Below are 26,574 nucleotides of genomic sequence, written 5' to 3'. Positions count from 1 at the left end.
GCTCACTTGCTTGCAAACACTGTGCAACCAAGGTTGCTCAGAGAAGGAGACGAGGAATTTTTATTCGTGGTCACGCATAAATGTGGGTATTTGTGCCTCCTGAAATGTAACCCAACCCCAGAAACTGCACCATCGGCTCAGCCAGGCAAACACACCGCTCAAGCAACACGTTTTAATGGAGCACTCGCTAGCAGCTATTGGTGAATACCACCATGGGCCTAACAGCTTTGGTAGGAAGTGTGTCAGGCGATTCCTGTGAAACACATCCACAGAATCGGGCTGTTAGTGCACAATTTGTAAATGTAAACAGAGAAACCCATAAGAAATGGAATTTTCCCGCCACAACAGAAGTTCAGCAAAGTTTAACAAAGATTCTGTTTTGATGCAAACATAATTAAAAGCAGAAAATGCAGGAAATACGTAAGGCAAAAGTTTTATTTTCCAAAGTATAAGTACGTCCTTAGCATAACCGAAGTAATCCATTGCCATTGCAATCCTGATTGCTAAAAAGTTGAAGGTAAACTTTTTGACTGCACCTATTGCACACTTTCTCCACAGTTGTATAATAAAATCCTTCTTCCTTATCAAGAGATTCTTCACTGTGATTAGCTGGTATGTAGAAGTTCAGTTAAGTAGTTGACTTAATTATGAAAGATGCTATTTGTTTGCATCATTCTATTTTATAATCTGCGGCATATCACTCCAAGCTTGAGATTTCTTTTTGGCCAGTTCCATCCACGATGGCTCATCTGGAGCAGCATTGCTAGCTTTCTTCAAGTGGCCTATTTCCTCCTTATCCACCAGTGCAGGTGATGGAGCTACTGTGAATAAAACACATGGGCATTTTACACTTGCTTGCTGTGCAGCTAAACACCCGAGCTCTTTTACTAAATACTTTCCATGCATTGCCCTATGGTAGAATATCTTTACATTTCACATGGAAGCTTCTTCTTCAATAAGTTATTGAGGAAATTACCATTTTGTACTCTAAGTAATACAGTGTTTTTCTTATCACTAATATCTTTTGATCCCTAAATTTACCAAAACACAAACATGATGACCTGGATTCCTTGCTGGGCCCTGTGTTAACGCCCAGGCCAAAGAACAGAGAGTCTTTTCATTAGCAAAAGCATTCACTTGCAAATTCCTTCTTTACCCAGCATCCAACTCACAGGAATTTTATACCTTTCTGCCTTCTTTCAAATTTTAATTTACCAAAGAGATGTACAAAGTTATTGTGGGAGGACTAATGGTCAGACAGTTTGTTATCACATCATTTCAGCTCGCTGAGGAAGTCACATTAAAATTGAATGCTATTGAAAATATTTTTGCTTACATTTTACAGTGGGATGGTGCCTTTGGGTCCTCATCCAGTAAAATGGCCCAGCATTCTCAATTCACCTTACTCGAGTTTTGGCTACTCCTTGTTACTCTTTTGTTTGTAATCAAACTGGTCAAAAGAATATGCCACCCAATAAAACCCCAGATGTTAGAGCTGAGAAAACTCTCTGAGTTTTCATCTGGCTGATGTGGGGCTGAGGAGGAGATTAGGATCTAGCTCCTACTCCTTTTGCAGCACACTCAAGCACACTTTTCTGACAAGGCTGTGAGATAACAGCCAACATTTTAAGCATTTTGTTTCCTACCAGGGACATAATGTGAAAGTGAATTGGTTCTCAGCAGAGGCTCCTTCTCTTCAGACTTTGTGTCTTTCCTCTGCTCCTCAGAAGCGCTTTTAGCTGCCAAGTAGGATGTTTTGCTCCGTTGTTGCTTCGCTGACCCCTAGGCACAGAGAGGGATAAAATCTAAGTAATGCAGGGAGAATGAGTCCAGTTTGGAAGAACACAAGCTAATGGAGTGGATGTGGTGCTGGCCACATTTCAACACACATCGGTCCCAGTCCTCTCCCTTGGGCTGATACCTGTTCAGAACGTTCTAGTGGTTTCACATTAACGTCCATGATACTCAACTTTACAAATTAAAACTATCCATCTGTATCTCTTATTCATAATGGTATCTATGAGTAAGTAAGTATAGTCTTCAATGCAAAATGTATTTCAAGTCCTTTACACATCTCTGCTAGCACATATAGGATTTGGAAACACTCTCGTTCTCTCATGTTTCCCTTCCACCTCTCAGATTTTGTGGGTAAGGGCACTGTATTTTGGGACAGTTGATGGTAAATGGATTTTTCACAAAAAAGAAATCAAACACATCCTCCCATAGATTTTCTTGCCAGTATCAAAAACTATCCTGAAATGATAGTGCCTGGTGCCATGTGGGAGAAAGAGAAAGTGGGAGTAGCACAGTGGCACCAAGCCTCATATGCTGCAGTCAGGAGCATCTTGGCATGTTTCTCTGTTAGCTGCTATAGAGAAATAAAATGCACAGCATGAATTTAGAAATCATTGCCAGATAAAATCTAGAGTTTCTAGTTCTGACATAGAAACTGTATTTTGGGTTCATTTAAGCCCTTGTCTAAGTGCTGTGACCATGTTAGGCATTACTGCAGTTCATAAGCTTGCCTAGACATCTTATTGGGTACTATTTCTTATTAATCTAACCACTGCTATTTTTCATCATCTAGAAATCTTCTCTTATTCTGGGATATGAGACAGCTGCTTGGGTTTCTAACAGTGAAGCAAGAAATGTGAAGCAAGAAAGTAGGCCATTTGCACTGGGAATGCTATACTGGTATAGGACACACATGTTCCTGTATCAGTGCAGGGTTCTTCTTGTGCAGGGTGCAAAACAGGCAGCACTTGCATGCTGCTGCTCCGTGAGATAGTCCAGTACTAGGCAAGCCTTATTAGTGTTCTGGATTCATGCCAAGCACTTCTGCTGGCACAGCTCTGTCATCTGGGAAGATTGCTTCCTACAGGTATCACCCTCTTTTGCATGGGACCTTTGAAAAAGCAGTGTCAGCCCATATTCCATGGCACCACATGTGCTTCTGAATTATCCATATACAGGGAACCAGAATTTATATCTTGGCACTCTCCACAAATACAAAAGTTATTTTCATCCTATTTCAATTCTCAAGGCTCTAAAAATTGTTACCTAGGAGCTTCTGGGAACGAGCTCTTCATTCAGTGTTAAATCAGTCAGGAGGAGGTTCAATGAAATGCTGTGCTTAGAAGGATAGTTAAAGAGAACATATTTCCTCTGCTTTGAGAAGGATCAGAGACTACAGTTTAGCACCTCATTTGCAATATTTTAGCATCCAATACACGTCAGATCTGGTAGGTATGCCAAGAAATTTTACACACTTCACATAGTTCCAGGATTTCCTGGAAATACACAATTACATATCTGAAAAATCAGAGAACTCTGAATCTGTAACATATTTCTGAGAGCACTGTCTTTGTTACTTACGGTTATACTCATTGAGTATCTGTAATCATTACGGCATGACTGCTAATATAGCAGTAGATTCAAAGAATACTATAGGAAGGTGATACAAAAGCATCACAAATTTTTACTATAAGTACCTCTGTTTGTTCCTTTTCTTTATTCTTTTTCTCTGTATCTGACTTCATATCTGGAGCCACAAGCTTTTCTCTGTCCTTCTCCTGCTGCATGCCCCTCTGCTTTTGCCTTGCAATGGAAATCCAGGCTGGTTCTGCTGGAATGCCAGGATCTCTTCCAGAGTCTCCAGTAGCCACAGGGGAAGGCACACTTTTCTCTGTTGACAAATTATTTATGTACATGGTTATAGGAAAAAGAGTTGTAATCAGCTTCAACTCACACTTGCTCAATACTCTGATTGGTCCAAGGACGTGAAAACAGCCTAGATAAACAGGAATTCTGTTTAGTTTGGTCTCCAGAGAGCACTTTTCCTGTGCTTGCTTGTTTAAGTTATCATTCTACTGGTGAAAAGCACTTTGCATCTTTGTTCAGCTGGAATCGCAGGGTCACTGCCCTCATGTGAGGGAGATGCTGAAACATGAATCAAACTTCACTAATCTACCCATTTCCCAAGGTCTCTCCTTCTCTTCCCTCTTCCATAACCTCTTAGAGACTAGCAGATGCTGATTCAGCGCTGGACACAGGTGGACTGTGGTGTTGCAAAGGCAACTTCTTCCCCACTGCGGCTGCCCTCAGCTCCTGTTCTTCTGGAGAAGAGGAGACTGAGGGAAGACCTCATTGCAGTCTACAACTTTCTCTGAGGGGAAGAGTTAGGGGCAGGCACTGATCTCTTCTCTGTGATGACCAGTGACTGGACCCAAGGGAATGGCCTGAAATTGTGTCAGGGGAGGTTTAGGTTGGATTTTAGGAAAAGGTTCTTCACCGAGAGGGGGGTTGGGCACTGGAACAGGCTCCCCAGGGAAGTGGTCACAGCACCAAGCCTGACATCCCTCCGTTTTGCACAGCATGTTACTCCAATTCTCTGCATCCCACCTAACTCTTTACATGACAACAGCTGCTCCTCCCATAATCTTTTTCCCATTGCCAGCTTTTTCTGCCTTTCAATGGCTCTCCTTGCTTCATTTCTGTCTCATTTTACAGGATAGTAGAGAATGAGGCTGGGAGAGATCTCAAGATGTCGTGTAGTCTATCCTTCAGCTGCAAGGCAAGATCAGCTGAAAGATCAATAACACATAAACTGTTTCCTCACAAATATTTATCTATCTAACTCTGCAAAGACAGGACAGGTCTCAGTCTCCCTAGGCAACCTATCCTATAGCATGGCTCTTTTTTTTCTACTATTTTTTTTTTGCCTATACAGTAAGTTAAATCTTCCTTGTTGCAATTTAAATCCTTAACTACTTCTCCTACACACTATGGACACGAGCAGATTACTCATAGACTCCTTGCGGCAGCCTGTTATACATTTGAAGACTAACACAATGTTTTCCCTATTTTTTTAACTATGTTGATTAAAAATATTCTCTAGATCGCTCTTGCTTTTATAGGAATTGTCCTAATTTGGTTCAAATCTTCTGCAAATACACTGCTCAAAACTGACACTTGAGATGAAATGGTGTTAGCATCAGCTGAAGTGGAAGGCCTATGCCACTTCATGGTTTCTTGAAATGGTTTCTTGTACGCATCAGTCAGTGCCCCTTAACTTCCACAGTTCTCCAAGATAACCACTAGCAGCTTAAGGACTGCTAGCCCATCTTCTCTGAGTATCCTAAGACAAACTTCTTCATAAGTTCACCCACAGAGTTGAATTGATGTGATATCTGTTACTGCATCTGCCATCACATTCCCTCCTTTGCTTGCAGGCCCTGCCCTTAAACTCACCTGCACCTTTTAAGGTGGTGAGCAATTTGGGCAGGACCAGGAAAACCAGGTGCTAAGCTCCATCAGTTCCCAAAGCACTACACGGGTATGCAGGTCAGTGCCACTACTGAAGGTGATGTCTAGCATTCCTCGGAGCTGTAAAGAGCTCTCTGGCTGTACACACCACCACACACAAACTATTTGACCATCTTTTCACCTTCCTTCGCCATTTGTAATGTCTTGGTCCTCAAAAACTCCAACATCTTTACCCTGCAAGCCCTTTTCAATCCACTCATCAACTTTTCAATGATACTGGGAACCTGGTATCTCCCTTGATGCTGCTAGTGATGTACAACAGTCATTGTTACTCCAAATCCCCCTTTGTGTTTTGTCCCATTTTCTCTGTCACACCACAGGAGCTTTCTGTAAACATCAACATTCTTCCTCCCCTGCTTCTACCACACAATCAATACCGACAAAATGACTGCTATGTCCAGGTTCTATTTACTGTTCTACATGTAATGGTCTTATTGCTACCTGTGCTTCCATTTCTCTGTCATCCTCATGAATTTAGGATTCATCTTGCTGTTATTTCAATGTGCACTGCCTGGCACAACAGGGTTCCTAGTCCTGCAGCGATATGTCTGGAGGCTGATATTACAACAATGTTTTTCATAAGGCAGATACTCTAACGAAGGCATCAAGCACCTTCAGTCTTTAGAGAAATCTCTCTGATAAGACGCCAGACATCCTAGTCTTGCCAATCAGAAAGCAGCCAAATTAGGGGCAAGTATCATCCCATAAGAGATGGTATCAGAATGCCCCTGTGACAAAAGGGAACAAAAGCTCTTTAACATAATCTAAAAGATTTTATATGTATCTGTATGGGCCTGACTTAGGACAGCAGAGTAGTATCACCTATAGAGGATCAAGAGCTGATCTGCATCTGGGAAAGGCTTTCTTGTATCTTTGAGCAATTAGGTTCTGCCCTTGTTCTTGTGAGATTCTTTGCTGCAGAAAGCCAGAAAGGCAGGCAAAGCAGAGGAAATGCCTTATCTTCAGCAAAAAATCATCACATGCAACCCACGCAGGATTTGCTACCTCGTCTGTCAGCCAGAATTACTGTAAGTGGTAGAAGAGGCATATTCACTATTTATTATCTTTCCCATTGCCCAGAGGTGCTTTACATCCTCCCACCTCCAACTAGATGAGGTTTCTTGGCAGTATACATGCACCATTGTTCCAGCCAGAAGGATGAAAGGTGGTGAAGTAATCCAGGAGATAGCATGGCAGTTGATAGCACGAGTTGGCAGTTTAAGGTGACCTGAGACTGTCGTATGAAGCTCTTGGTACCCTAAGAGACACCAAGAGACAAAAAGCTTTCTCAGGAAATGACTGTTCTCAAGAGAAGTGCTGCTTGCACATCCTCCTCCATTCATAACAGCCTGATCACCTTGAACAAGCTCTTTTAGTCTTATCTCATCCAGTCATGGGATAGCCCCTGTGCTTTTATGATTCACCACGTGGCAAAACACAGTGTTTAAGGAATTGTGTAGCCAGAGTGGAACTAAAAGTACTCAAAAGGACAATTTTAGTTCCTGTTTCTGCTGCATGTCACATGCTCAGCAACAAGCACAGAAGCACCCAGCTGATCAATGCCACTTTTAGGGAGATAACACAGTACAAAATGCAAGCAGTGGCATCCTCTCTCGGAAGCTGTGCAAGTTCAACAGACCACAGTGTTTCACTTCTCCTCTGGCAAAGCAGGGCCGAGCCTCCTGTGTCTGCCTTACACTTGGGAGATTTTCTGAGTAAAACTACAATCTGAATCATATTCTTCAGTTTTTATTACAACGTTATTTTAAACAATGTGCTATTCAACTTGTTACTTAATAACTTCATAAGCTAATAAAGGACATAGCTGGCAGCAATTTTTCTCTCATTCACTCACTGTTTTAACCTCATGATTGCATCTTTCCCTGGTTTCCTTGGAGCTGGCTTGGCCTCAGGCTATTTTGAAAGAGAAAAGCCCCCTCCTCCCCTTGGGTTAAGTTACCAACAACGGAAAGATACCAGGTCAGAACTTGTCAAGCCACTCTGTGCATAATGTCACCAAATATTAAAACCAGAAATTAGTGTAGACTACTAAGGTCTTCTGCTGCCACTGGAAACCGTGCCCAGAGGCTGCTGAAGCTTCCCTTCACATCTTTCCCACAGCCACCAAACACACATGAACAGTCACAAAACCAGCTGCTCTGTTTGCATTCTTCACCACTTCAGTTCCCTCCTGCACATCAGAATCCCCCGAGCTCCCCTCCACTGGTCTGACAGCAGCAGGGCTGGCTGCCTCAGTAGTCTTCTAAAGGGGGAAATTCCCCTGCTGCAACCCCATTTAATGCAGGCATCTATTTCCCTCAGTATCTTATTGAAACAACTTACTTTTTTTTTTTTCCTCAGACTAAAGTTCTGGTCTTACAAAATTTCTTTTGCTTAAATATTGTGGAAATGAATGTGTGCACTTCTCATTGATAGTTAGATATTATCACGCAATATGTGTCAGATTGGTTGTGTGAAGAAGATGAAGATAAAACATTAATCTTTATGTGCAAAAGGAGATCTGTGACTGACTAGTTATTGTGCATCAGTTTATACACACACACAGAGAACGTGAAAGAGAAATACATACCTATTCCTGTCTACTGACAGACAGATATACTCTGTATTCAAATGTATCTCTGTGTGTGTGTTGCTTACATGGATAACCACAGCAAAGACATATTCAAACATTACCCTGAGATTGTCTTTTTTAGAGATGGCCTCAGATATGTACCCATTTTCTTTAAATCTAAAAGCCTCTGTACACAAAGATAATATAGCAGAGGCTCTTTATAACATTTAAATCTCATACCTGGAAAAGAACATTCTATATCTGCAAGTACTGCAAAGAGTGGTTAGTCTTGCTGTATATCTGTGCAGGGGAAAGGTCAGAGGCAGAATATTAGAGCCTTTTGAAAGTCAAACTATTAAAAACAAGCAAAGCTAGCTTGTGATTCCCTGAGTGTTTTAAAAGCAAACATGCTCAAAACTAATCCAAACAACTTTACACAGGGAGATAACACCCTCTGTATGCAAGTATCATTGTTTTATAACACTGCTTATGCATGCATATTTAATTCCACACTGTTTTATCTTTACTCATTTATAAAACACCAGTTATTTAAAGACGGGCTTTACAAATGCATATAGCATGTAGTATATCCTGGCCTACATATTTCCCTTTGTTTATTAAAGCACTACATGCATTTGTTTCAGTACACAGACCTGATTCCTTAATTTCAAAGCTATTCTAAAAGATTTGGCTAAGTATTTCTGTCACTTCCTTCTTCTCTAAGCTGCTCTGTGAGGTATTAGACTTTTGATTGGATCTATACCACAGATGCCAGGAGAGTCCTTTTTACACAAGAAACTACTGTTTGCATCAAAGTGTATCTCATGGCTGGAATACAGCCACGTTGCAAAACAGACTGACACAACTGAGAAAGCAAATTCTTTTGGAAAAAAGAAAAAAATAGAAAGGAAAAGAAAAAGACAGCTTTGTTTTTAGCTGTAGCCAGGACAGCATTAAAGCAATGTCTTTTTGATGTAGATAGAAACATTTTTCTTGTAATTTCAGAGCCTCTATTTACCAGACAATGCACACCAATTTCATTCACTGTTACATCCATTGTCCTTCCCTGATGTCCTTCCTCCTCCTTTTCTCTGTTTAGAGCATGTCTCCCACTACAGCTCCTCAGTGGCTGATTTTTATATATCCTAATATGCACATTCACATAGGTATTGCTTATGGTTTTGCTCTTGTAATAACCTGTTAGCATATGGTAATTGTTTCTGCCCTTTACAGGATTTATAGCAAAGTCTGTCAACTACAAACAACACAGTTTAACCTTTTAAATCTTGCAAGGACTCGTGCCTTTAGCTCTAGAAACTTAAAAATTACTCCTCCTGGGGTGACTAATCACAGAATATTCACACATCCATTAAAGGGCCACCTTGTAGCCCAACAGAGGCCAAACAATCCCCAACTATTTCCTCAGAAAACTCCATGGAGCAGGAGTGTTGCTTTCACCTGCAGTGTTACCAAATTGCTCCTGCTGACCCCATGACACAGCAAACTTTTTCGAGATGAGTATACATGAGAAGGGAACTGCACCCTCTTACATCACCATTTCACAGCTTGTCTTCTTGTTCAGCACAGGGAATTCCTAACACAATGTGGAAAGACAGCATAAAATGTCTCCTGATGGTGACCACAGCTCTGTGAAAGGGCTGATGAACTCAAGGACTAGGAGAGGGCTGGGTGGGTAGAAGGTAGTGCTTGGTCAGATGTCTAAAGAGAAAGTTCTGCCATGGGATAGGAAGGACCTCGAGTCAGTTTGGAGGAAACTGCTTTGTATTTAGAATTAAACTCTGAGTCCTGGCATGCCCTTACATCAGAACCTATTACCAAGCAACTCAAAGCTGGAGATAGGAGGAAACCTGTAGCAGCTCTGCTTCAGTTGATACAATAAGATCAGTGGGGCAGTATATAAGAAAAAAAACTAGTTACCATCACAGACCAATCTGAACCATCATGTTAAACAACCCCAGGTCATACAGATTTGGTGTAATACTCTCAGTACATGTTCAAAACAGGGCTTCTTAACCCTGTTTCAGATTCCAGGTGCATGCACCCCTATCAGGGAGACTAGGGCATGACTCTTGCCCACAGATCCTATTTTGCAGAGGGCAGTCCTGAGCCTGGGAGCAGGAGTCTCCTTCACCCTAGGGCTGAGGAGCCACAGGAGAAGCCTGGAGGAGATATGTCTCCCCAGCTTCATTTCTTTCCCTTCTCCCTTCCCTCAGCACTAATTGTCTCCTGCCCCACTCCATCAGGAGGCACCCTGGGACTCAGCAAGAGGGAAGAGATAAAGGGCTCTGTGCAGGAGCACTGGTGCTCCCACTGCTTTTCTCAATACCCTGCCAGACCAACCTGTGCTAGGTCTCCTCCTCATTGGTTCCCAGTACGACCGTCCCCAAAATCTCAATCCATCAGAGATGTGGGCATCACTGCAAATAATCTACTAGTCAGGGCAGCAGAGAGGGGAAAATGCTTTTAAAGGGAGCACTGAGATTATATACATATGTATTACACACACATATATATGTGTATCTCTTGCCTTGCCTGCAGGATGTGGGGAGGCTCTGGTTAAATGGCTGTAGGGACTCTTACAGCTGTGGATGCCAACGAATCCCCCCCTTTATGACTGCTGGGAGAGCAGGAATCTCTAAACATGGCCAGAGTCTTGCAAAAATATCTGCGATGCTGAGGCAGACGACAGCTGGAATCAGATGCCACTCAGGGCAGCAGCAGTCTCTGAGGCCAGGAAGAGACTTCTGTCACCCTATAGGACAAGTGGCCTCTTGTGCCCTGAGGTCTTCTGCTGCTTGGTGCTTCCCCACTCCAAAGCTCAGAGACTGACCCCAAACAGAGAAGAGCAACCAGAGTAGGGGAGCTCTGCAATGGCACAGAGAAACCTTGTCATTTGCTTGTCCAGCATCTTCTCCTCACATTCTTAACATCAAACCCATGACCAGACACGTCCAGGGCAGGGAATAATTTTCTCCCATATATCAGAAGACCTAAGGATTTATTTTTTCCTCTCTTGGCTGTTCTCTGAAATGAAGAGCAGAGGTCTCCTGCTAGAATTGCTTGAGCGTGCTTCACCGAACTTGTTTACTGTCATTGCAAAGACCTCAGACACTAGTGCCACTTCCAGTCTTCTGTTCCCTGCCTGCAGCCCACAGCATATCAGTCTCCAGAAGACTGATTTTTTTTAAAATGCTAATCCAATTATATAATAGAGACAACAGGGTGAAATTTAAAAATCTGCAGCAGACACAAACTTATGGTCTCTCCTGGCTTTAAACTCCAGGAAGCTGCAGGGTTGTTAATTTTTGTTTTAAACAAGCAATGACTAATGATAAAGGTGGATAAATGAATAAGCAAAGCTCGCAGGAGGCAATAAGTAAATGGTGTGTTGATCATGGAAGGCAAAGATGGGCCTCATTGCATTTCTGTCTCAATGCTATGGTGAAAAGAAGGTCTAGAGGTCTGAGTCACTCATCCCACACAGGACACTACACGTAATATGCACTCCTGGCTTTTGAACTGCCATGCAGCAGCTCTAAATGGGGACAGTTAGTGGTCTGGTATTTCCGTTTCCCAGTACTTGCTAATGCACTTTATTTTTTGAGTGTCACTTTGAACATCCCTTAAACAATGCCCTGAAATGCAAAAATCAGAGGCAAAACCATCTTATTTTGTCTGCTGTTTCTCGCCTGCTGTCTTTCTGATAATCTTTTCAGCAAGGGAGAATCATGGAGTAACACCACTGAAGGCAGAGCCATCAGCTGGTGCTCATTAGTGTCGTGACTGACACAACAGTGCTGCCTCTCACTCTCTCAGGATAAGGTCACTCTTTGCAAGTGAAGGTAATTTTAGAAAATTCTAGGAGTCTTACCAGGCACTTTACCAGAATTTGACTGTTTCTCCAAGTCTTTGTCTTCACTTCTGGATTTGGGAGAATGCATAGATTTGTCCTGCTTCTCCTTGTTTGCAGTAGTGTTTGGGATGGTTATGTTTTGCAATGCTGGCTTTTTAGGCAGTGGAGGTTTGCTGCTAAGTTGTTCAGAGGACTTTGCTTTGGGTTTGATCTTTTCATTTAAAGAATCACCAGTATTTGTATTGGCTGGTTTTTTGATCTCTGCCTTATCACCTTTTAGAAAGGAAGTCAATCCCTCATTTTCTAAATTAAATTCTGCACTGTATCTTTTAATCTCTTTTGATTCTGGTGATGAGTTGTCTTTATGTTTCAAGGACAGTGAGGTGGATCTAAGTTTCACTTGAAAAGGACTTTTATCTTTACAGCTTGGCTGATTCTGGGATACCACCGAAGAATTGCTTGGCATCAGCACTGCATCAACAGCCAGAGAAACATAACCAGCCAAAATCTCTGTAGGTTCTGTGTTCTCAGAGTCAGACTCTGCCAGCGAGGTCTGCTTTTTGTTGCTCCTTTTTTCCTCGTCCAGCTCTGATCCCTTCTGGAAGTCTTCTTTCCACTTCTCATTTCTTGAGGAGACCTTTTCTTTGGACAGGAAGAATCCAGTATTTAATGGGCTTTCCAACTCTGATCTTTCTGGGAAGTGTAGGCTTCTGGTTCTTGGTCTCTCTCGTGCAGAGGAAACAGAAAACTTTCTGAAGGCATTGAGTTCACTGTCTACTTTTTCAGCTTTGTTCCCCAGTAGTTCCTCTTTGTGGACCAGTGACTGACTGTTCTTACCAGAAGCAGCTGCCTCTTGTGCAGTCTTTATTTTCTCTAGAGAGCAGGAAGTAGATGATCCCATCCACACTGAGGAAGCAGGATGTGAAACATGGAACGAGTCTGTGGGTTGGGAAGAACCCACAAAAAACTCCTTGCTGGACTCTGACAATAGAGTAAACTCTTTCTTTGCCTCTTCACTACAGGACATTTCCACAGGTACCTGATCATCCTTCTGTATATTTTCATCTGACCTTCCCAATAATACAACACTATTCTTACTAGTTGGAATATTTTCTTTGGATGGTATTTTATTTACTGGAAACACAGTAGGATGCTCCTTATTTTCTCTATTTAAAATATTGATTGACATATCACTCACATCCCCAGACAAGAGAACCAGTGTTTCTGAGGAATCTTCTTGCCTTTTTACTTTTCTGTCTGGACTGGAGTAGGAAGAAGTTGCGGGCTCTTTGTTTTCTATCAGCAATGAGGACTCAGACTCTTCACGTGTTGTTTCCAGCACTAGTTGGCAGTCCTGTGGCTTATTATCTGGAAGCAGGGCTCCCTGTACAGCAGCAGGCTCAGAAGCAGGCTGAGTCATCACTGGTCTCAAAGCAGGGGGGAGGTCCTCAGGCATTCTGGGCTTTGGCCAGGAAACAGCATCCTGCGTTGCAGCTGCGGTCCATGGCAGTTCTTGATTGCTGGGTTTGAATACAGCATCATCCTCTTCTTCTTCTTCTGGGGTACAGCTCAAATCAGTCAGAGATTCAGACTGGGTCCTCTGCAAGAAAGAAATTCAGAAAGCCCCATCACCATGTACAGCTTCACTTTTTTTCTTATTCATCATTACATTTACAATCGAGATCTTAGAGAGGAAGGCAATACTTGCCTCTGACGCTGAGCTTGCAGTTTTCTTAACCTACAGACTGTATGCTTTTTTACTTAAGCACATCCTGCAATAATGCATTTAACCAATATAAAAGCAATGACTGACACTTCCTTCTGCACAACTAGTGCTTTCATGCCTTTGTAGATGGGAAGTTCATCAAAACAATGCCCATTGGACTGTCCTTAGCAATTGATTCCCTAGAGCATACTGCCTGTGTTGTGTTGCTCTTAGGCAAAAAGTAGCACTTGAAAGTCCCTTTGTATTTTGCTACTCCATACTAGCATTAAAAATGAAACAACCCATTCCTTCTAAAGCATGACTCTGAAGAGGGAAGAGTATACAGAAGGAAGAGCAAAAGCCTAACAAACTCATCCATGCCAGCTGAGTATCTGCCCCATATGGCAATCTTGTGTCTAATCCCACTGCCATGCGGCATTACAACCTTGCTTCCTTTGTGTAAAAGTCTGCTTTTTTTTTTTCCAACAGTTATACTGTTTGAGAAAAGTTTATAAATTCATATGTAGTTACCTGTGAGGTCTTGTGATTAAATTTCAGGTGAGTACTGGCTAAATATGCTGGATTATTTGAAAGCACAGTATTAAGCTGCTGAATATGCTTTTTTCATATGGTGCCTGTATTAGCTCACTGGTTCACTGCAGTTTGTTGGGTAAATATATACTTTGGATGTAGGCCCTAATTCTAAGAACACAAAACCTGCACTTTGAAGATATTTTAGGGTTCTTCCAACTTCTTTTTTTTTTAAATGTAATTGCAAAAAGAGTTGAAATGCCACCTGCATTCACAATCCATATACATAGGAGCATAAAAGCAGAAGACATCAGTTAGCCAGAAGCAAGGTGCACAGATAGAGTTGGGCAAGAAAATATTAAAAATTGTATTATCAAAACATGTGAACGCTCTCCATGGAAAACCAGGAGGGCTCGGTCATCTGGCAGTTTATAGGCAGTCTGGACAAAGCAATTGTATTTTAGTAACTGTTAGAATGGAAGAGGAGGTTTGACCAGTGAATTATTGCTTTACGTGCTTTTCTAAATAATGGGCCTTATCGTTCTGTTGCTCACAGCAATGCTTTACTGAGCTGAAAGGACACTCACAGATTTTGGGAAATACAGAATATCAGCCAAGTCATATTTTGAGACAGAGGGAATAATATTTCTGGTAATAAGCAAACTAAATTAATGGGTTTACTGTTTTTAAAAAGTGGAAAGCCCAATGAGCAATAAAGCAAATATTGTAATAAGAGCTGCAAACTTCAGTGATAAAAGAGAAGGGAGAAAGAATAAAAACTAAGCTATGCCCTTCATAAGATATGACAAAGAATAAGATAAATGGTGTTTAAAAGCATGGTTTAAAAAACAATTTTTTTTAATACTATACAGTTTTTAATGTATTTTTAATAGTATACACTTTGCTTTCCATTGTGCTTTGTTTTTTGTTTGTTTTTGTTTGGTTTGGTTCTTTTTTTTTTTGTTTGTTTGGTTGCTTTGTTTTTTTCCTGTGAAAACTTATTTTAATTCTCTATAATGCACGTAAAGGATTTACAAGTTTTGGGGTGGGAAGATGTCTGAATTTAGGACAGTCTTTATGTACAGAATTTGGCTCCAATTAATAGGTCAGACCAGCTTCTGCACCACAAATAGGATACTAAACTGTATTGCACAGTAAATTTAAGAAGAAATTGTTACACAAAGTGCTGCATCAAGAGTTAACGGGTAAACTCATAATAGTTAATCTGTTCCTAATGTCTACTCCCGATATGCAGCCTCATTAGATAACAGCTATTAAAACCCAATGAAACATCCATGCCACAATATGATTTTATCATATCAGAGTTTGAAATACAAAGTCCAGTAAGAACCTTCTGGGTTTGTGTCAAAGGTGACACTGATTATTTTCACAAGTACCTGAGAAAATCTTCTCATTTTACTGGATCTCTGGTTCCGGGGTTTTATTAAAAGCTTATGTTTAGCAGCAGAATTATCCAAGAAAGTGGAAAGTTCAGGTGGAGTGTCAAAATTGGCTGTAGGTGAGACGGTACTGTCAGATGTCTGCAGAGATCCACTTCCATGCCTAGTGAACAGCTGACCATCTGTAGCACGAACTCTAGAAGGATGCAATGTAACCTGAAAAAAAAATCCCCAAACAGAGAATCAAGCAAAGAAACAAAGACATGAAAATAAAAATTCTACAAATACATGCCCATGTTTATTCGTATTTTAACTGTGCCTCTTTTTCTTTTTGATTCTCTTTAAAATACATTGCATTTCCTAATGTTGCACGTGATGTACTGTTAGCAATTCTGCATTTTTAGCTGTTTGAATATCATGATGTACTATCCAGTGGGAAGGAGCAAGTCATATTTAACTGAAAGATTTAAAGCACACAAATACATGGCCAGCATGTTTTAGAAGACAGATTTATGAAGAGTACTCTGTTACAGAACCTAAAGGGCCATTTTCCTTTCTGGGTGTGTCCTCCAGCATCTCTGTCGAGGCTCCTACACACAGTTGTGCTGTGCTGAGCAACTTTAGCTTCCTGTATGTCATCATGTCCCTTCAAACTCTACAACACCCTCCTAAAGACAAAAGAATCGAACATTAGTGGCACTGACACTTAAGTCAGTTTGTGTTTTCACCTCATGTACCATGGTAGGCTTTGCGAACGAAGATTTGGGAACCTCATGTATATGTATCTGCAAAATAACTAGGCAGTTTATCTGAAATGTAAAATTTCATTTGTAGACTACTCTGGGGAAGGAAGTGATGGACAATTCCTACTTGAGGCAAATAACCCATCCAGAAACAGCTCCTGAGTGCTGAAAGAGGTGTTGTACTTTCATGAAGCTGGAATCCAGCTTACCTTTGAGCTCCATCAAAAACTACCCTAGTCCCAGGGATGATGCAAAAATGAGACTGGAAAATTTATGAAAAATTACTCTGAAAAGAGTTCCTCTTTTCTCTCAGATTCAGTTTTGCAAATAGGCAAAATGTTATTTCCAAACTATCTGTCACAGCATTAACATGATCTCTGACAACTGTGATAGCACTTCCTTTGTAGGCTTAAAATTCTAATTCATTTCCTGCTTTGTCATGCATTCTTCTTCTTTTCTTCTTACTTTTTTCTCTGGAAGTGGTATTTTACTAAGGGGGCTGGATTGGAGATGGGGAGAGCAGGTTAGTGTTTGTTTTATTTTGGGAGAGAAAAAGCATCAGCATTTCCTGCAAGTAGAATTCTGCACTATGCACTGTAGCCAAAAGACACTCTGTAGTGTAGTGAGGGCCTGCTACAGATTCCTCAATGGCCAGGGGAAAACTCCCATTGATTTTAACAGAGGCTGGATCCACAGCTTCTGATCATACTTTCTATTTAAGAAAAAAAAGTAGCACAGCCATTCTGAATAATGGATGCTCTCATTAATTTTCACTCTACAGTATCTGCAGTCTAGTACTCAAACATGACTAATGTACAACAAACGATACGTGGCTGCATTATACGTTAGCACCTAACAGTGAATACATTGACATTTCAGCTCCATGATAAAGATGCAGCACATGTTCTCTTTTAAGGCACGTCATTATTTGCCTGCCTTTCTTCTGGCTCCTGCTTTTCCTTGAGAACTTTGCATGTCTTCTCATTGGCAGTGCTCAGTGTTGGCCATTACGCTGGAAAATCCGAAATCTGGTTTCTTACTTAAATTAAAGCAGATTGAGTGAATGCCAGCTCTGAGCCGGCTGCAGAAGTTGCTGTCCCACAAAGTCTGGCTCTGGCAAAGCCTGCTGAAGAAGGAAACAGCTGGCAGACCCCTTTCTCCAAATCTCATGTGCACATGGCTCAGCTGTCCGTCTGTCAGCTGGTCATGGTGGGTGGTACAAGGTGGGAGGCCGTGAGGAAGCCCCAACCCCAAAGCCTAGACAGGACACTCACAATTCCTTTTTCCTTTCTTGGATTCAGGAAACCTTCGAAGATACAGCAAGGTGTCTCTGCTGTCCAAAACCTCAGGGCTGCATTGTGCAAAATTCCTCAGCCCTGGAAACTAGTCTCCTCTGACTTTTAGAAGGAGGGCTAGTCTCTCCGAAATGCCGCTCCTGTGGTTTGGGAGGAAAGCCTTCAGATGGAGCTACATTCTGGCTGCACTCTGCAACTGGACTGGGATGAAGAGAGCTCTGAGCTAAATGATGGGGCATATGGAAAAAGCTAAGCAACTGTGTAGTCACTACCATGCCTCAGGAGTCAGCAAGTGAGTCAGAAAGTGATGTTAATGGAACAACCGGGAGACGTAAATCCTCCTTTAACAAACATGCATCTGGACTGTACAAAATTACAGTGAGCCCAAATCAGTTTTCAAGAAATACCTTCTTCATGAGTTTTGTTGATTTTCTTTGAAAAATATTAAAATTTCACTGCATATAAACAGGTTTTTTTAAACAGATTGATGTGGAATCTAAAATGTATGGCCAGCAATCTTTGCTGAGCCCTGCTGCAGCTGGCCTTGAAATGCATTTTGCATAATTACCAAGAAATGGTCAGCTCAGGACTAGCTTCTCTATTTATTTCTGCAATTCCCCTTCACCCCTCTTCCTGTTTCTAGAAAACGCTCTTCCCTCTACCCCCTGTGTTGTTTCCACCATGACTCCAGCTGTGGACAGCTAAAAGGGACTCTTCAGAGCTTTTCAAAACAGCCCTTTAATCAGCCAGAACAGCTGGCTGATGATTGAAGAAAGTCATCCATCTGCCTATACTCAAGCCCTGAAAACATCTCTGCAGCAAAATTCACAGCCAGAATCCTGCTGAAGGCTGAGCCTCAGACTCCTAAGCAGTAATGTCAGCCACTAACATCAGGCAAACACTTTCTGTATTAGTGCAAGGTAATTCTGTTCTTAAGGCATGGTCTGGGCAGATTTCAGATGACCAAGAGTTGGTTCACATCTCTTCAATAAGCTTTCTCCCTTACCCTATGCATCTAACTCATGCAGCCTTTACTGTAACTTCCCATCTTTAAAAAAGGGGGATACTGTTTCAGTGTCTGCGGCTCAGAGATTAAATCATATCTGTAAAGTTTGCTAAAGGATATGAGCTATTCTAGACACCCTAACTATTATCAACAGGAGATTACGTGGCATCAGAATTATGTTGATAAATAATCATAGCTTTTATCTTAGATGGACAGGCATTAAAAAAGCACAGTAAACAGACAGATATGCAATTACATACATACGAAGTTGGTTTTTTTGCAGCAGACAGGCAACAAAATAATATTTATGTCTTAAATTCCTTTAAAAAACTACTGTGGGTAATTGCTTGTCCCTTAATACATTGGCAGAAGTTACCTGTTCTTCTTCTTCACTGCCTGTTCCAGCTAAACTCAAAGAGCTAAGGTGCTTGTGAGAGTCAAAGAACTGTGGGATGGAATGAGGAAGAGATTCAGTAAAAGATGACAAACAAGGTGGATATAATCACAGAAACAATCTACACAAAGTGCACAAGGGTACTGACAATGCACATTGTTTTTCTCTATAGTCTTAAAGATTAGCAAGGACACTGCAAACATAAAGTGTAAGACACACAGATAAAGAATGAAATAATGTGTAACAAAATTATCATTAAAAAAAAACAGCTTCAAATTATTTTGTTTCTTTTTCCAATGACACCCTAGAAAAACATTAGAGAGCTCTCTTATCAACATACTCAAGGGGGAATACAGATTTTTCAGCCTTTTTTTTTATGCCTGGCAGCTCTCTGTAGTCTCTATAAAAACCACAGCATTCCCATGCATACACACAAACACATCCTCTTCTTCCTAGTTCTGCATTTTCTGGTGTGATATTTATATTTTAACAGGAACAGAGATTCTAAGTAGCTGTTTTCTAAGTAAGCATTTTGAGTAAGGTATTTCTGAACTGTTCAGCGATAAAATAAGGACATATACAGCAAACAAAATAACTTATTTTGCCTTCCACACATAGGTAAAACAGGTCATTGAAAACTGATTTTTGTCAACACTGGAACCACTCACTCTTGTTCTTGTGCCTGAGTTTAGGCTCTCATGGAGCAAAGACATTTCTGGAGGGCTTCTGGGTAATCCATCATCTTCAGAACTGGTCCCAGCATCCTCTGTTCGCTTTGCATGAAGTCCAAATGGAGGTGGAGGTCCCAATTTCATGGTAGGCTGGAGTTTCAGCTTCAGTGTGGCATAAAATACATTAGCATAGTATGATGGATAGTATAGATAGATATGATGGAGGTTTCCCCAGAACATCTTTTAGCTCAGGTTAATGAGTTACCATTATTTTAACTTCACAATTGAATAATCCAGAGCACAGGACATCTGATTTTAGATGTTCTCTTAGGGAGCCAAACAACCTATCCAATTTTCAGCTATCATTTAAGTAAAAGATATGATAAGGCTGTTGAATTAACAAATGTAACATTCAAGTAAACTGCAGACAGATATTACTTACTAATCAAATGTTCAGCTACAAATATTAGCCCCAAAAAATCAAGACATGTGAAGTACTTGATAATAGTACATTCAAAAATGTGAAGACATTCCACCTGTTCCATTTGAAAAAATGATGTTGTGTAAATTACCTGTAAAGCTCTAATCCGGTCAGAAATGTTTTCTTGAGAAAACACTCTTACTGGCCTTGCAGGCTCTTGCCCAGTCTCAAGGATGAAAATGCTATCATGTGACAAAGCTCTGCTTCCCATAATGCCTTTATGTGCCCTAGAATAATATAACAAATTAGTGAAAACATATAGACTTTTTTGCCACTTCTTTTAACTCAGGTAGTCTGTTGAATGTGGAGTGGGAGACAGGTGTGCACATCACAAACAAGATTCCAGACTTCTCCATGAATACAATACACTCATTCAGGCTAATCTAAGTAACACCTTTAAAAAATCAAACAAGAATTTGCAAATGCTGTTATCTGTCACATTAACAAACTGAATCAAGGTTAAATGAGTTATATCTTATGGAAAAAGCTACTGCCCCTTGGCTGGAATCCAGCAGCTGGGTGGTGTGACAGTGCCGCGGGCAAGACCACGTGCAAACCGAAGGAGTTCACACAAATGAGCCTGTACTAGAACTGGACTAACTTCTCACTAACATCAGAACGTGTCTTGCAAATGACTGATCATTACCACAGGAAGAATAAGTATCTCTTACTACCTAAATGTGGTACAGCGTTTAATGCTTCTCTGCTGTACAAATAATTAGCAAAAATACTTCAGGCGATGTAGTTCTCACAGAGAATCATTTGCATAAATCCTTACAAGATCCTTACAAGGTGCTGCCGTGCTTTATATCAAGACCCCTGGGATTTTCTCTTATGAGAGTGCAGAATACAAAACTGTTTGGGTTCATGTAACTGTCAAGTTAATTGAGCAGGTATTCTTAAAAAAAAAAAAAAAACCAACAAAAAACCAAAAAATCTGTGTATTTTTGGATCTTAGATACCATCATAGGGACATTCAAGACAAACATAAACAAACATGGCAAAAAGTAACATTTTTCTCATAGTGGCTGCTATAAATATGTTTGATAAAACAATGGCAGGAAAAAGTTCATCTGTATTCTTGCTGCAGAAGGAAGGAAAGCTTCCTACTTCTGCTTAATGCATTAGAGATATTAGAAGAACATTTTATCTAAATGAAAAGGTGATCTCTGCAATGCATCCAAGGTCAGACAGATCTATAGCAATTTGCAAAGTAGGTGCCAGTCAGGGCTGCAGTGGCTGCCCAATTCAACATTTTACAAGGACTGTGACAGCACCCAGATAAGCAGTGCACATTTATCCCAGCATGCTATCCTCATTTTCTCCTTCTATCAGATGCATACCTCCCAGATGCACAAAGGAGGTACCCTGCATGTCTCCTCACATTATGAGTGTTCAAATTAATTTCCTTCCTTTCAAAGAATTTCCTGGTCTTTGTCTGTCTAAACAAATATTAAGAAACAATAATGTAACAACCCTTCAATTTAGGGCACAGCAACATGGCCAGAACAGCCAAAGATTGTACCCACTTAGACATGACTTCGTTAAGTCATTCACAAGAGAAAGAAAATCTCATCATCCCTGTCTTATTAAAATGTTGTCAAACAACAACACTATAGACCACCCGGTGCTGACAGCCTAGAACTCCTGGGGCTTCAAGATGGACTAACATGACTGTTGCCAATGCCACAAAAGCAAAACAAAAAACCCCAAAGAAACCCCAAAACAAACTTAAAAAAAAATTAATTGTTAATAATTTCTTTTGGTTGTTTGGCGCTGCCTGGTGGCCACATCGTATAATGTTTTTAATGGACAGGATGGTTTTTCTTTCCCATCCCTGAACACAGCAGCATCTCTTGCTTGAGGACCAGGAGGCTTGTTCTGAAGGGCAAAACATCCACCAATGCAAGGACATGCTTTTTAGGCAGCCAAGGGACTCTTCAGTCCCTCTCTCCATCCAGGAACACATTTGAACTTTAGACTGGGTTCCTTGGGGTTCCTCGTGATTACCTTTCATAGTGGGTAACATTTTTGGCAATGCCAGAACGAAGACAGGACTTTCAGAGGCAGATAGATACACAGGTTGGGATTCATCTGGTCTAACTTCAGACATTACACCACAGGTATTTACATCAGAGCTGGTCGGCCCTGGCTCCTGTTTACATTCAGTGGGGAGATACAGGCACTTCTTAGAGCCTATTTCATGCACAAGGATGATACAAGCTTTCTTAGTAATGCTGACTTCTCTCTGATAACTACAAAATGCTGGTGATTAACAATCCCTGTCCATGGCAGAGGGGTTGAAACTAGATGATCACTAAAGTCCCTTTCAACTCAAACTAATCTATGAATCTACGGATCTATAACTCAGACACAGATATTTGTCCTTTGGTCAAATGAATCCCATGTAAACAGGGGAAATAAAATCTTCAGAGCCTCTGGTTCCTGCTGACTTCATTTGCAGTCATCCCCTTACTCCTTCCTTGCTTTCAAAAACCTGGCATAAATGGTTAGGCAACTGAATTTCTTTAAAAATCCTTAGGAGTTATATTTTAGGGGCATAAGGCAATCCTGGTAGGATATAAGTTGAGTATCTAATTTTTCAAGATGGGAATGACATTCTTTTGAAATGACAACCAAAGCCTTGTTTATGATTAAAGGAAAGCTTTTTTAGTTAATATTTCTTGCGGCACTCTATCCAATTACCTTCTGATTGGTCTTGCATCAGCCATTTTAATTTGCACTTTCCTAGAAAAAGGAACTGCTTGAAAATTCACCATGCTGAACAAGAGAAGGCAATTTTGGGGTGTCTTAAATCTACAAACATTGTAGCAGTTTTATATTTGTTTACCAGGGAGAGTCCAAAGACTTACTCAAGTTCATCTTCAGAGTCATAATTAATGCGCATGTCGTGAGAGGCCGCAACATCACTTGCTGACTGGCACAACTTCAGATTGCTCCTTGCAGAAGATGGTGTCTCTTTCCTTTTCTTTTTACCAAAAAACTTTTTGAAAGATTTGAACTTTGATTTTTTCTTTCCTAAGTGAAGAAACATAAATAAGAAGCAACTAGCAGCGTGTACAAATTTTGGAACAATGATAATTCCTTTATAATTTCCTGGAAAATGCAATACAGTCCACTCTTGCATTAATGTCTTTCAAGACTATACTGTTAGCATGAAATTACTATTATCTTGAAGAATAGACTGCAATGTTTATGAGACATAAAAAATAACTGATGGTGTAGAATCATTCCTAATAGAGTTTCTACTTGCTTCTTCAGGTAATTAAACTGTGAAGGAAAAATTTGGTCTTAACAGCCTGGGATACAGAAAAGAAATTACAACTCCGAAACTCACTGCCTTTGTTCAGCAAGCTAAACAGTGATGATAAGGGCAGTGCTACCAAAACCAATTTAAATGTAGAAAAGGCATACATAGGTGAATGTGCACTGTCGGGAGGCAAATGCTTTTAAAGTGTTGGTTTTATAATACATCCCAGAATATTTTGAATGCTAATTACAAGACTCAGTGGATCATAACTAGAAATCAAGCAATAACCTTGAAAAGCAATTCTAGTCTGCTCAGTGAGGAAAGACCTGAATTAGGATCAGTTGCAAGCTCTGTGAAGGAAACTATTTAAAATTAAATCAGTGTTTTGCATGGGACATTCCAACAACTTGTGCTTGTCCCATTTAAGTTGGCATGACAGCCCTGTGAGGCATCCCTGTCAGCATTTCACTTACTCGTGGATCTTGCTGGATAAAAAAGTTAGCTTCATCACAAGATGCTACAAAAATCTTATTTCAAGCCACTGAAAAGGTAAAAAAAATATAACAGCTCTTGGAAACAGGAGAAGAGAAAGGCAGAACGCATTCTCTAAACAAACAGATTCACTTCTCTGTTAGAGCTAAAGCCTTGAAGCTCAAGAAATCATAGCACTTTTTATTCACTGGGAAAGGGCGCAATTCTACCTGAATTGTCCTCTCCATCTCCTTCAGCCTCTCGCATCTTAGGGTCCATTATCCTCGAGGAACTCATGCTACGATCACTAAAGGAGGTGGAAAAAAGTGTTAGTCATATCAACAAAATAACAGTACTTCACTATATATGTGTGTACATACATACAGACAAGCTACTAAAATATAAAAATATAAAATAGAATGTGTAAGTTTACATATGTCTACATACATGCCTAAATATATGTGTGTATATAAATAAATATACATAAAATGTAAAAGTATCCCATGTGATACTTATTAGGCTAAGGTATAATAAATTCCACAAACTATTTCCACTTTCAGCAGACAATAGTACATGACAGTTCAGATGACCAACTAGCCCCTCCGGTCTGAAAACTGGTAAATTCTGGAATGCTTCTAGAAATACACATCAGAGGAGGTGGGCTTCTTTGATTCTCCCTTTCTGAGCCTATTCAGGACCACAGACAAAATGATAATTACAGCATATGCTTAAGTGTACAAGTAACAATAGTGAAGAACCCCATGTATTCTTCCTTTATTTACAACCAATTTGAAGCATTCTACAGATTGTAGTTTTCCTTCTTTTTTAAGCAACTTGCGAAAAGGTAACGACTCTTCCAAATACTTCGTACAGACAACAGAAAAATACAAGTAAAACAAAACAATTAATTTTCTTATTTTCTTCTCTCCTCTTTGGTTTTTGGAAGTAAAATATCACTTTGCTTATCAAGGTTCCTAAATTAAAAAATATTTCCAAAATTATACATGTCCCAAGCCTGAAGACAGTTTATCTGTAATTTAAACTGCATTTCCAGAGCAGTAGTCTGTTTGTGTTTTCTTTTCTTCATCTGAAGAGTCATAATTTCATGGTCAGGGCAGGATAAAGTCATAGATGCCATTGACTGGGTAGTGAGTTAAATGCTGCAGTCACTGTTTGGGCTGTTGTGGTGACAGATGCTCATGCCGCAAGCTGGATAGGAGGGTGAATACACTGTGGTTGTTTTGATCCCCTGAAGTACCAGGAGACTTAAGTAACAAGGTTCCTCAATTCAAAGAGTTAGTGAAATGGGAATGAAACATTTATTACTCAAATCTAAAACACAACACATCACCTGAACCATCAGCAGCCACTTGAGCTGGCACGGCAGCCACAGCAAAGGCCCCTCTGCTGCCCAGAGGCTCCAGGGCTTCTATGACAGCCGGACCCACACCCTGGTTGTAAAACACCCCTTGCCACCACCCGTTGGGAAAACAAATCAGAATTAAACACAAACACGAACAACTTTTGGTTGGAAATGTAGGGAGAATTAGTAAGGAACCGACTCTAGTGGTGAGGCACTGGACCAGGTTGCCCAGAGAAGTTGTGGATGCCCATCCCTGCAAGTGTTCAACACCGGGCTGGATGGGGCTTTGAGCAACCTGGTCTAGTGGAAGGTGTCCTGCCCATGGGAGGGGGGTTGGAACTAGATGATTTTTATGGTCCATTCCAACACAAACCATTCTATGACTCTAGGATACCTTTATTTTTAAAGTAAATGCCCACTGGGAGGTGAAAGATAAATACATGTTGTGGGCTGCAGCATATCCTGTCAGTTATTCAACAGGGTGTCTCAGATTCATGTTGTCACATTGCAGTAGCAATGGCAGCGTGTAAATCAGTATCTTTAAAGCTTCAGCTGTCATATGCATGCCCTGTAGCATCTATAAGCTACATGCATCCAGAACTGGGATCCTACAGTCAGTCTCTATATAAATTATGGACAACATAACTCACATCCCCATCTGTGGCCCACTGGCAGAGCCCCACTGCATCCAGCTGCACTCAGGTGAGGGTGTTTGGGTTTTTTTTATCCAAATGTTCATATACCATACTTCTCTAGTGCTCAATAGCAAAGCTACTGGGGGATAAATACCCACACAATGAAAATGTTAGTTTGAAACATGCAGGCAAGTATGAACCAGTTCCCTCTGGCAAAATTCAATCAGATAGTATATTACGTTTCTGACAAATCAGAATTGTGTTGCTGTCCTATCACATCCCAAACCTTGGCAGCCAAATTTCTAGAGAATAAAACCAATTAAAAAAAAAAGTTAGCTCCACCATAACGTGTGAGAAAATTTGTGTGACTGATTTGTGACATTGAGGTCACAAAGAATGTTTCCACTGGGTGCCCCAAACATTCAGGGACACTGATATGTGGCCAGGGGTGCAGCACACATCTCCCCACTTAAAAGAAACAGAAGGACATTGAACCCTTATGAGCTCTCCCGTTGCCAGCCACGTGTCTTGAAGCAAGATCCTCACCCTTCTGTCCTCATGCAGCAATTCCTCAGGTCTGCCACGTTTTTGCTGTTTTCTAACTTTTTTTTAAGAATTACTGTGTCTTCCCAAGAAACACCCAAGACTCAAGGAAGGCAGCCTGTCGACACTGAGCTTTTGAGCATGTCTCTAGCAAAGGTGCAGAGCTGGAGCATCGGCTTGTGAGAAGAAGTGAGGTGCTTGGCCCACCTTGTGCAATTTGGTAAACTGCTCATATAGAACTTGTTTAGCATAACTTGCTGAGCATCAGGAGCTAAATTTGCTGAAGCCTTAGGC

At 40.8% G+C, this 26,574-nt stretch overlaps 1 protein-coding gene across 2 annotated transcripts in view; it reads right to left on the bottom strand.

Moving 5' to 3' along the window:
* Nucleotides 1-347: 347 nt before the first annotated feature.
* KIAA1211L (KIAA1211 like) overlaps nucleotides 348-26,574 on the bottom strand; it is a 41,188-nt gene continuing 14,961 nt past the window's right edge. Inside the window, exons 3-12 of one of the 2 annotated variants that reach the window (XM_008934179.4) lie at nucleotides 23,970-24,046; nucleotides 22,871-23,036; nucleotides 20,089-20,224; nucleotides 19,514-19,678; nucleotides 18,828-18,896; nucleotides 15,405-15,623; nucleotides 11,790-13,371; nucleotides 3,492-3,685; nucleotides 1,647-1,782; nucleotides 348-821 (exon numbers count right to left, since the gene is read on the bottom strand). In XM_008934179.4, coding sequence (XP_008932427.1) covers nucleotides 676-821; nucleotides 1,647-1,782; nucleotides 3,492-3,685; nucleotides 11,790-13,371; nucleotides 15,405-15,623; nucleotides 18,828-18,896; nucleotides 19,514-19,678; nucleotides 20,089-20,224; nucleotides 22,871-23,036; nucleotides 23,970-24,036 — 2,880 coding nt within the window. In that variant the 5' untranslated portion in view covers nucleotides 24,037-24,046 and the 3' untranslated portion in view covers nucleotides 348-675. The remainder of the gene's footprint in view (nucleotides 822-1,646; nucleotides 1,783-3,491; nucleotides 3,686-11,789; nucleotides 13,372-15,404; nucleotides 15,624-18,827; nucleotides 18,897-19,513; nucleotides 19,679-20,088; nucleotides 20,225-22,870; nucleotides 23,037-23,969; nucleotides 24,047-26,574) is intronic. The other variant, XM_018084399.3, reaches the window with a different exon arrangement.

Source organism: Manacus vitellinus, unplaced genomic scaffold, assembly GCF_001715985.3.
Source record: "Manacus vitellinus isolate BGI_N305 unplaced genomic scaffold, ASM171598v3 scaffold_7_pilon, whole genome shotgun sequence".
In the NCBI taxonomy this organism is placed as follows: Eukaryota; Metazoa; Chordata; class Aves; order Passeriformes; family Pipridae; genus Manacus; species Manacus vitellinus.
This window is presented reverse-complemented; position numbering and strand designations above follow the sequence as displayed.